The following is an 11,749-nucleotide window of genomic DNA, read 5'->3' as shown; positions in this document are numbered from 1 at the left end:
AAAAAAAAAAAAAAAAAAAACTATTCTAGTGATGGTTAACTCAATCTTGCACTCATAACAAAGCAAATAGCAGTCTCCCTGAGGTACAAAGTAAGCTAAATACAGATCAGGTGAGACTCTGTCAAAACTCTTTGTAAAGTCCATAAACATGGTTTGTGTGGTCTGACTGATAAAAACAGATTTATTTATGATTGACTGAGAAAAAAAGATTTATTTATGATTGACTGAGAAAAACAAATTCATGACAAGAACCCAGAGGAGGAGCTAGTGCTGGAAAAATCTCTAACCACGAAGATACCAAAGGCAGAGCCCAAAAGCCACAGGCTACGGGCGGTAGTGGCGCACGCCTTTAATCCCAGCACTTGGGAGGCAGAGGCAGGTGGATTTCTGAGTTCAAGGCCAGCCTGGTCTACAGAGTGAGTTCCAGGACCGACAGCCAGGGCTATCAGAGAAACCCTGTCTCTGGCTACCGAGTCACAGGCTACAGAGCCCGCCTGCTCCAGCCTTCCTGGTGGAAAACAGCTCTTGCGTTCCTTCCCTTGAAGGAACAACCTGGTGGGCTTAACCTTCCAGGCCCCTCTAATGCAGTGGCTCTCAACCTGTGGGCGACTACCCCTTTGGGGTTGTGTATCCTGATGTTTACATTATGATTTAGAACAGCAGCAAAATTACAGTTATCAAGTAACAACAAAATAATGTTCTGGTTGTCAGTCAGCACAACACGAGGAGCTTTATTAATGGGCTGCAGCATTAGGAGGGTTGAGAACTGCTGCTCTAGTACGTGTCTGTGAGCACAGAGACCCCTGTGCCCCTGACACAGGTCATCATTTTTTTGTGTGTGTGTGTTTTGTTTTTCTTTTGCTGCTCATGATTTTTGTATAGTGTTTAAGAAATCATTGTTAATGCATTCCTTTAAGCCTAGCACTTAGGAAAGAGAAGCAGGTGGATCTCTGAGTTTGAAGAAATCCCATCTACATTGCAAGTTACAGGCCAGCTACGACCCAACATGAGTCCCTGTCTCAGATAATAACAAAGAACAAAAAATGCGCTAAATAATAGGTTCTATGTACCTGTCCCTATATTTTCATTGGAGTATTCAGTAACTTTGGTCTTTATGTGAATGTCCATTTTGTTAGATGTGTAATGCAGCCTGGAAGCCTCCAGCCGTATCCCTGTCCTTCAGCCTCAGTGGTCTCTCACTTTTTGCAGGAATTGGTTGCTGAAGGCATGGGAGAGGAACCGAGAGGTCTTCTAGGGTCTTCATTCAAGAGAACCAGCCCGTTCCTCACTCATCAGGTGTTCAACAGGTTTGTGTGGCTTCAGCGAATTCTGCATGTTGTGTTCTGGTGGTGAACCAGAGAGCCCTGGGGAAGATGCTGTTTCTGATGTTGACCTTGATGGCTCCTGGGTTATTGCCACTCAGCCAGGCTCACTAATACAGTCATGCCAGAAAGACCCCATCCCTGATGTGAGCCAACCATGCCTTGACTCCCGGTAGCTCTGCTGTGCTGGTGCTGTTCTGGGGAGGAAATTTTACAGATGAAGGTCATCTCGGGAACCTCGCGTCCTCTTCTGAGTGGCCTCTCATTGCTAGGGGTGCTCTGAGATCCACTGGAGTCTCTGCCTTCCCTATCTATGAGTTAAGAGTCTTCAGAGCTGGGACTCCTTATTTTGTACGAGGACCAGCATGACTCTTCATTTAATGGCTCCACCCTTGTGTTTTATGTTCACAGCTATCACTCAGAAACCAATCTCGTCCGGTATATGAAGAAACTGGAAAACAAAGACATCTCCCTCGTTCACAGCATGATTCCATTGGTAGCAGTTTGTGGCCTTTCTTCTCACCTCTAGCCCTATCCTGATTCCTCCTGCGGATCACATCTAATACAATGCAAGAGGGGAGGAGCAGGATCTCGAGGGAAGCGGGAGGATTCATAGATGGGGCATAGAAAATCACTAATGGGATGTTCCTTGGATGTGCTTCTTCAAGGGGTCCTGCACCATGAAGCTCAATAGCTCCTCGGAACTCACGGTAAGTAGGCCGTGTTTATGAAGTGGGCATTTATGGGCAGATTTCCAGTTGATCCAGAAGCGAATGACAGTAAGTAGGCCATGTTTATGAAGTGGGCATTTATGGGCAGATTTCCCCGTTTATCCAGAAGCGAATGACAGTAAGTAGGCCATGTTTATGAAGTGGGTACTTATGGGCAGATTTCCAGTTTACACAGAAGCAAATGACAAAAACCTACCTAGACTGTGACTTTGTGCCTTAATGATTCTTTACTTTGTCATTCTGCAATCGTGTCATTCTGCAATCGTGGCAGAGACCCTGATATCTCTCGAAACTTGATCAGTTAAATTTATGGATAAAGCTGAATGTAGTAGTGTTCTCACTCTTTCTCATACATACAGATAAATAAATATGAATATATATTTATATATATATTCATATATATTTATATGTTTATATATGCATATTTAATTACAGAGCCTGCCAGGTATTGTGGCATATGCCTTTCATCCCAGCACACTCTGGATGCAGAGGCAGGCAATTCTCTAAGTTTAGGGCTAACTTGGTCTAAAAAGTGAATTCAGGACAGCTAAAGCTATATAGACAAACTGTGCCTCAAAAACCAAAACAAAACCACAGAATTTATAGACAAAATTTATTATTCTTATTGATAAAGTTTTATTTCAGGATATTTTTAAAGCCACTGATACAAGTCATCTTCCTGGCTCAGCATCCCAAGCAGCTGGGTCTACAAGCATGTCCACCATGCCCAGTTTTGTAAAGTGATTATTACTACTACTATCTTTTACCGTTCTGTTTAGTATATAGTGTATGTGTGTACAGTGGTTCTCTCCTATGTGTGGGTCCCAGAGGTCAAAGGAAGGTCAAAAGGCTTCGTGACAAGCAACTTCATCAAGGAGCTAAACTCTTTAAATTTATTTTTTAAATTAAAATAATTAGGTGACTAGTTTTTTTAAATCTTGACTTTAAAAAAACGTAATCTTTACTAGTTTGTAGCTAGCCTCGGAGGAAGATTTAAGAACAGTCAGCATGCTGCCTTACTGGTAAAATACTTGCCTGGCACCCATGGGCTCTGGTTTGCTTCTTAGTTCCAACAAAGAAAAATTGACGGGCACGTGCCTGTAATCCCAGCATTGAAAAGCAAAGACAGGGCCTTGAGTTCACATATCAAAACCCCAACAGACAAATGAAAATATACCTCTTCCTAGAAATCCATTCGCAATGTCAGAGGGTGAAATGTAAGGTTTAAATTTATTCTCTGTGTCAACAGAAATTTGATTGACATAGTGTTGTGATAGATCCTTATCTTTATAGGACGTAGGTCATTACAACAGAGTTAAATCATTTCCATTATTTCTTGGGATTCTCCTGATGTTACAGGTCATTTCAGGCAAAGGAACTGACTTTGGACTGGATTAGGAAGGGTCTCTCCTATTTATATTTCTGTTCATGGCTTGTTCTGTTCAGTGAAAATAATAATATGTATGCATATTATTGCTTTGTGGGTGGCAGTTTATTTTGGAAACTTTTTGCTCCTGGATAGGTAGAATAATGTTTCTGTGGCAGTTTTCTTTGTGTCTTTTGTGTACCATTTGTACAGTGTAGACAGTAATAGTTCTTATATCCTTGGGTTGGGCAGAGAAACCAAGTGTATATTCTGAATGCCTTGAAGGCCCCTGGCTCCTTGGTACCATTCTTGGTGATGGTATGTTGTCATCTGCAGCATCAAAATCATTGTTTCCCTTACACTGTTAGCATGCTTATTTTCCTCTTCTTGCTCATCAGCCCATCACCTGGAGAGAATTTGCTAACATCCACCCCTTTGTACCACTGGACCAAGCCCAGGGATACCAGCAGCTTTTCCAAGAGCTTGAGAAAGATCTGTGTGAGCTCACAGGTTACGACCGAGTCTCATTCCAGCCAAACAGGTAAGAGGCTCCATTCCCTATGGATGACAGTTGTACAACACCCACATCCAAAAGCAAAGTATTCTTCTAGTGTATCCTATGTTTTTAAAAAAAATCATTCAATTTTATTTTATATGCATTGGTGTGAGGGTGTCAGATCCTTGGAACTGGAGTTACAGATAGTTGTGAGCTGTCGTGTGGATGCTGAGAATTGAACCCAGATCCTCTGGAAGAGCTGACAGTGCTCTTAACCACTGAGCCATCTCTCCAGCCCCATCAGTGTAGTCTATTTTTATCATTTATTACCATTTATTATTCTGAGTTAACTGGGCATTTAGACTCTGCTGGAAGGGTATGGCCAGACTTCCAAAGTGGCCTCATTTGCATAGCTATAAATTTGGTGACCATTTGTCGGCTAGGAGAGAAATTAGGAATGTTGAATAGGGCCTTGGTTTTCCACCGTATGAACCTCCCCATGCTGTTCCTTGGGCCTCCTTAGTGATAACATGGCGCCTGAATTCAAAGGGGAGATGTTCCAAGCCATGCAAAATTACAAATGTTTTGGGTCCAGATTCCCATGCTATACCGCAATCTCTGAAAGTGAACTGTGGTGCTTCCATTAAGATGAATTATCTACAGAAGCTATGAGAGATCATGATAACCATAAGTTTTGTCATGTAAATCTTCCTTAATATTAAGAAAATCATCACTGGTCTTTCTGTTTCCCTGGTATATTTAGATCCTAAATGCAAAATATCAAGTAGTTTATCACTGCTTGGCATGGTGACATGCATCTAAAATCAGCAGACTCTGTGAAATGGATTTCTGTGAATTCAGTACCAGCGTGGCTGTACATGGTTAATTCCAGGCCAGCCGAGCCTACGTAGTGGGTTTTTTCCCATTTTTGTTTGTTTGTTTAATCCTTTTTTTTCCCATTTATTTGCTTAAAGCACCAACCCAGAAGACATTTATAGCCTGGCTAAGAAAAGAGCCTAATAATATTTAATTGCCTTTGCCTTTCCCATTGAACTCAGCATGGCTTGTTTCAATTTGTTTCCAAAACTCTCTCTGCCATTCTTAAACTCACTCCAAAGCACACACCAAATGCACTCTAGAAAACTTTTGGTTCAGAATTGTGATACAATGCTTAAGGCGCCCAGAAACAAGAAGTATATCTTTCAGGGACACATAAAGTAAAAGACAAGATGAAGTTACTGTTAGTGTGTTTGGCTTCTAAAGTTGAGGAAATTGCTGGGCCAGCTAGTTTTATGTCAGCTTGACCCAGGGTACAGTCATCAACAGAAGAAAGGCCTCCATGAGATTGGGCTGAAGGCAAGAATAGGGCATTTTCTTTTTTAAAAAAAAATATATTTATTTATTGTATGTATATGAGTACACTGTAGCTATACAGATGGTTGTCGGTCATCATGTGGTTGCTGGGAATTGAAATCAGGACCTCTGCTCACTCCAGCCCCACTCACTCCGGCCCAGAGATTTTATTATTATATCTAGGTACAAGGTAGCTGTCTTCAGACACACCAGAAGAGGGAGTCGGATCTCATTATGGATGGTTGTGAGCCACCATGTGGTTGCTGGGATTTGAACTCCGGACCTTTGGAAGAGCAGTCAGTGCTGTAAACCGCTGAGCCATCTCACCAGTCCATAGGGCATTTCCATAATTAACGATTTGATGGGGTAGGGGTGGGGAGGTCAGACTTTACAGAGTGTCACCTCTGGGCTTGGTGGTCCTGGGTTCTATCTGAAAGCAGGCTAAGCAAGCCGTAGGTGAGCGAGCCAGTAAGCAGCACCCTCCATGGCCTCCAGATTCCTCCATTTTCTGAGGTCTTATCCTGATTTAACAGTGATAGAAGTGTAAACCAAACAAACTCTCTTCTCCTCAATTTGTTTTCAGTCATGGAGTTTCATCCCAGCCATAGCCACCCTAACCAGGACCGTTGCTTTTGACAAATGAAAGTTCAGGTAGGCAGGGGAGATGGCGGCTCAGTGAGTTAAAATGCCTGTTTGAGCAAGCTTGAGGAAGTGGTAGCAAGCTAGGGCTCCATGGAGAGATGGGAGGCAGAGTCCTCCCTCCCAATCTGTTGCTGTTTCTTTGTCTTTGTTTTTAAATCAAGACAAGATCTTACTTCCTAGCTTATGCTAGCCTCAAATTCATAGCAATCCTCCCAACTCAGTCTTCCTAATGCTGAGAGTATAGGGCCTAGCCACCAAACTACCTTCAGCTTCTTAACTGTTAGGGTCCATAATATGACCCTTCCTTTAGGGACTATTTTGAACTCTCTAATGAATTAATTAAGACAACTGCTCACTATGTAGTACTGGCTGGCCTAGAGATCAGGTTGGCCTCAAACTCACCAAGCTCCCTGCCTCTGCCTCCGGAGTTCTGGGATTAAAGCTGTAGATGCCATGCCTGTCTTATTGTCATTTTGGGAGTTTGACTGAGGCCCTCAAGTATTCTAAGTGTGCAGTTTACCACAGCAGTTACTCCTCAACCCATAGTGCCTTTTGACTTGTACAAATAAAAAATGCAGAGTTGGACATGGCGGTGCACTCCCATGATCCCAGCACTGGGAGATGAGGAGTTCAACACCAGCCTCAGTCTGGGCAACATGTCCTCAGTGGGAGGTCTGGGGACAGCAGATGCTCAAGTGTGTTCTTCACTCCTGAATTCTGTGTTGCTCTGTGTGTGTGTGTGTGTGTGTGTGTGTGTGTGTGTGTGTGTGCATGCACACATGTGTAAAATATGTGGAAATGTTTCTCATAAAAATGTTGGCTAAGGTGAAAGCTATCTCAAAATCTTCCAAGCAGTCCTCATTTGCAGCATTTCTCTGGTGTCCGTGAAACTAGACATTATGTTCTTCTTTAGACACAAGGGAGGATTAAATACACAAACCTAGATAAAAACTAAGCTAAATTTGAGGCAGGAACATCTAAATCTCAGCCTTTCCATTGATGATTCCTGGCAGGAGGGTTCTCATAAACAAACAAACAAACATTGAGCTTTATGCTGGAATGTTTGTTCTACCCTAAGGAAACTTTGGCTGTATGAACTACCTCCCTGTTTCCGTGTACAATGTTTTTTATTTATTTATTTTCTCAATTCATATTGTCTAGCTGTGCTTGTACACCAGCGTCCATGGGCCTAGATGGGGAGGCTGGAGTTAGCCATAGAACATTGGGGTCTCTTCAACTACAGCCCCTTGCTAGCTTGTTGGTTCTTGACTGGTTATTCTGGTTTCATCTGAAAGCATTCAATTTCTTGGGGATTCTTTGAAGAATAAGTACTAGTTTTAGATGAAATCACTGATAAGTTTCCCCATATTCTGAGGTGAACAGTGAAATGCACAACCGTTCTTTCCTCTGAGTGATGGTGAGGTAGTATCCACCACCCAGCACCGGCGGGTCTGAGGTCCACGGTCCCTCAGCATCACTCCCTGCAGGCCACTGGACAGTCCCACACCATCACCCTTTCATTTCAAATAGATGTATGACCACTGCCTCAAGCTCCCCTTCATTGCAATACTTTTCTGCTGGTCTCCAGCTGGTTTATACAGATAAGCATTTTTCATAATCCTTTTCCACCAACAGGTGGCACCCATAACCATATTTAATCATTTCTCCGAAGTAAGCTTCACATGGCATTCAAAGATATTTACAGTATTTAGAAAAGACAGCTGATATTAAGAGCATCTAAAGCAGAAACTAGTCTGCATTTCCCACCTTTCCCATAGTGTTCTCCTATTAGATTACTGGCTCCTCAGTCCAAACAGTCATCTCTTAAAAAACAAACAAGACAACAACAGAAACCAACTTATTTGTTCATTTGTGTGTGAGAGAGTGTATGCGTGTGGATACATGTGCTATATTATTTGTGTGGTTGAAGGACAACCCACAGGAGTTGGTTCTCTTTCCTTCCTTCGTGTGGGCTCTGAGGATCAAACTCAGGTCATCGTCACACAATCACAGCGGTTTTTTCTGCCCCGTCTTCTTCAGTGTTGCCCAGTTTAGGTCAGGAATTGTATTGTGGATGTCTTCACTGGGGCCAGGCTCCCTGTGATCACTTGCTCTCTGCATTTTGACAAGGTATGGTTTTCTTCAATGGCCTCCATTCTTTCATGAGGTGAAGGCTACACATCTCCGGGTTGTAAGGATAGTGTTTAGAGCACAGGTAGGAATTATGGTTGGGTTTTTGGTAACATGGCTTTAGTAGGTTCTCCAAGATCTGTGACTTCACTATCCCTGTGTGGTTGGCTAGGTTTCCAGTATCAGGCTTGATTTGCCTCTGTTGGGCAGGCTGAAGTCCGATTAGACAGCTGTTGATTATTGTGGTGGTTTGAATGTGCTGGGTCAAGAGAGTGGCACTATTAAGAGGTGTAGCCTTGTTGGAGGAAGTGTGTCACTGTGGGGGTGGGCTTTGAGACCCTCCTCCTAGCTTCTTGGGAGATAGTCTCTTCCTGGGTACCTTTAGATCAAGATGTAGAACTCTTAGCTCTTCCAGCACCATGTCTGCCTGCATGTTGCCATGCTTTTTGCAATGATGATAATGGACTCAACTTCTGAACCTGTAAGCCAGCTCCAGCTCCAAGTAAATGTTGTCCTTTGTAAGAGTTGCCTTGATCTTGGTGTCTCTTCACAGCAATGGAAACCCTAGCTAAGACAGTTATCTTCAGGAAGAGGAGTGTCACTACACATTTTTTTAAAGTCCCTTACTTCAGGGGAACGGATGACTTGTGTGGGAATTGCCTGGGCTGAAGGGTAGAATTCACTTTGCAGCAAATCCCCTAAAGCATTTGTTTCAGAGCCACTTCATGAAGCTTCAGTTCTTTAGGTTTCCTGTGGGGAAATCCACAGAATTGCCAAGTCTAGCTTGTTGAGATAAGGCAGGCACATAGCATGAGCACTGCAGGAACCTTCCATGTACAGTAGATGCACGGGCTGATCTTGGAGTACGTAAACATGTAAGGTAAAATGAAATAAGGTTTTAAAAATGGTGTGTGTGTGTGTGTGTGTGTGTGTGTGTGTGTGTGTGTGTGTGTACCCATCCAAGGAAGTCAGAAGAGGATGTCCAGTTCTCAAGATTGGTGTGAACTCTCTCTAGCCCCTGCAGTGAGTTTGCTGGAGGAAAGTCACTCATTCACCAGTTAGTGTTTATTATACATCCTTTTTTTTTATCAGTGTTTGTGGTATAGAAAAGAAAATAAAGTGGTCAAGAACCTTGCTTTCAGGATAGCCAGACTCTCTGAGGTCTACTTATTAAAAATAAGTCAATCATATTAGGATCTAAAGACACTATCTTAGCACCAGGACCTTGTATGAACAACTCCAGGATGAGAATCGGCTTGATATGGTTCAAGGATGGCCTGGGCAACTGGAGGGTGGGTAGAACACAGCCATAGGACAAAGCTAGGGTCACCGTGACAAAGATGGGCTTTGGAAGGGCTCATAGAGTTGGACTTGTTGACAGATGGGTAGGATCGGGATGAAACGGTCTTTGTGTGGATTTCCTCACCATTCAGAACATTGGCATGGTTTTTTATTCCCCATTTAATAGATGACAGAGCAGCAGAGGACCATGTAATGAGAGGTGATAGTGATTTTCAACATACAGCATCCATTTCCTTACTCTTGAAATAAAAGGCGTTAAGTGTGCTGGCACTTTTGGCTCAGCTGTAAAGTGAGGGATATGTCTCCGGAGTGTAGAGTGGAGAATGAGCACCCTGTTACTCACCTCCCTTCCAAGGCTCTGTGAAGGAAGCAGAGCACCCTGTTACTCACCTCCCTTCCAAGGCTCTGTGAAGGAGGCAGAGCTCTGTTACTCACTTCCCCTCCCTTGCTTCATGGAGTACCAGGACTCTGACCCATTTGCAGTTGGCTCAGCTTTGCTCGAAGGAACATTAGTCGTTAAGAATTCTCTTGAAGTGGTGCCTGCAAGATAATGCCAGGCTTCTAGCAGCCACGCTTTCGCAGGGCAGGAACAATGTGTGATAAGGATGGAAAGTTTCCGTGGCTATAGTGTGGCCTTCGCATGACTCAGTATTTGATGGTATTAGAAAAAGCTTATTATTCTAGGTGTGATCGTTACGCTGTGGTTACATTTTTTAAGATTTCTTTCCTTTGAAATATACTCATTGGTTCGAATTGATAAAACATGAGTCCGGTGTTTGTTTCGTAATTGCTTAGTTCAGCATAAAGGGGTTCATTGAGTGCAGGATGTGTTTAGGAATGAGACCCACCACGAACTGATCCTTGTCTCTTCTTATAATTTCAAATTTCCCCTTTGTAAAAGCTGGATAATGGGTTCCTTATAGTCTCACAATTTTTTTTTTAAACCAGTCAAATCCCCTCTAGTGAAACCAGGTTGATTTGATGTCTGGAGCTGATAAGCATAACCCACCTTTGGTTAATACCAAGCTGTTCATATTCTTCCTATAAAGATGCTGTATAATAGGAACTTGGACCATGGCTGCTCAACGTGTGGTTAGTGTCTGGTAAATCCTGAATGAACATGGGAAAGCCTGGAGTCCACAACCCTGACTCTTCTCTTCTTGTCTTTGCAGCGGAGCGCAGGGGGAGTATGCTGGACTGGCCACCATCAGAGCGTACTTAGACCAGAAAGGAGAGAGGCACAGAACGGTGAGGATGGGCAGGTGGCGCTTGCTCCCTGGGGGAGGTTGCAGGCTCAGATCTCAGGGTCCCTTCTGTTCTGTGGGATCCGCCTTTCCAGCCTCTTTGGAAGTAGACAGGGCAACATAATAATTAAGAAACCCTTTTCTGTGAAGTGACCATCATGATCCTTGCCTCCAAGACATCCCACATAATCATTGGGAGGGAGAACATTCAGAAATAAAAGGCTTTTATGCAAACTCTGCAGATGGAGTCAGTCAGCCAGTCATGAAAGTGCTCCCTAGGGAGAGGGAGGCAGGAGCCTGATTGTTGCCATTGTCCTCCTCATTTGCTAAGCCCTAGCCCTGGGGCTAAGACTGTAGCGGATTTTAAGACTAAGCATGGTCTGGGTCATATGTATCCTCGGAAGATACCTACCACTGGATATACCACTGAATAAATACGCCTCGCATGGGACTGTTCTAGCACTAAGCAGCCATGAGGATGGGCAACAGATGTATTTCTGCTACATGCTCTGCTATGGACACGGGAGTCCGGTTTGCAAAAGTGACTCCTGGGGACTGCTGGGGTTCTTATCTAAGTAGTGAGTGCTACTGGGCACCACTACTGTCCCAGAAAGATGTGTTGTGATCTATCCAAAGCCTCTCCTTAAGGCCAAAGGAGGCCTCTGTTGCTGCCTGGTCCCTTCATTTTGGAGGCCAACTCCGGGCTAGGGTTTCTACTAAGTTGTGAGCTGGAATTCTTAGAGGGATTATAGCGTATGTATCAGGAGGAGCAGGACAAAGAGGGCCCTGACTGTGCCAGGAGAGTTCCAGAAGGTTCTTATCCAAGTGGGTAATGTCAGTGAGTGGTACCCAAGCTCATATTCTTGCTGAGCTTATTGAAGCTGATATTTTTTTCTGGCTTTACAATGAAGAATTTTAAAACTTTCACATCTTCCTTGAAAAGTACACGAGGGAGGAATATTCTCTCCCTCTGTAGCCTATCCATCTGATTCTAAAAGTGTGTCTTCCCACTGGGAATAGAATAATAATTCCTCCTCCTCCCCCCCTCCTCCCCCTCTTCCTCCTCCTCTTCCACCTCTTTCTCCCCCTCTTCCTCCCTTTCCTCCCCTCCTCCTCCCCCTCCTCCTCCTTCTCCCCCCTTCTTCCTCCCCCTCTTCCTCCCT

At 43.7% G+C, this 11,749-nt stretch overlaps 1 protein-coding gene across 1 annotated transcript in view; it reads left to right on the top strand.

Annotated features, from left to right (window-relative positions):
* Gldc (glycine decarboxylase) overlaps positions 1–11,749 on the top strand; it is an 83,749-nt gene that overhangs the window by 45,849 nt on the left and 26,151 nt on the right. Inside the window, exons 12-16 of the mRNA XM_031390077.1 lie at positions 1,210–1,307; positions 1,734–1,818; positions 1,991–2,032; positions 3,818–3,960; positions 10,515–10,590. Of these exons, the coding sequence (XP_031245937.1) occupies positions 1,210–1,307; positions 1,734–1,818; positions 1,991–2,032; positions 3,818–3,960; positions 10,515–10,590 (444 nt within the window). The remainder of the gene's footprint in view (positions 1–1,209; positions 1,308–1,733; positions 1,819–1,990; positions 2,033–3,817; positions 3,961–10,514; positions 10,591–11,749) is intronic.

Source organism: Mastomys coucha, unplaced genomic scaffold (genome assembly GCF_008632895.1).
Source record: "Mastomys coucha isolate ucsf_1 unplaced genomic scaffold, UCSF_Mcou_1 pScaffold21, whole genome shotgun sequence".
Taxonomy (NCBI): domain Eukaryota; kingdom Metazoa; phylum Chordata; class Mammalia; order Rodentia; family Muridae; genus Mastomys; species Mastomys coucha.
This window is presented reverse-complemented; position numbering and strand designations above follow the sequence as displayed.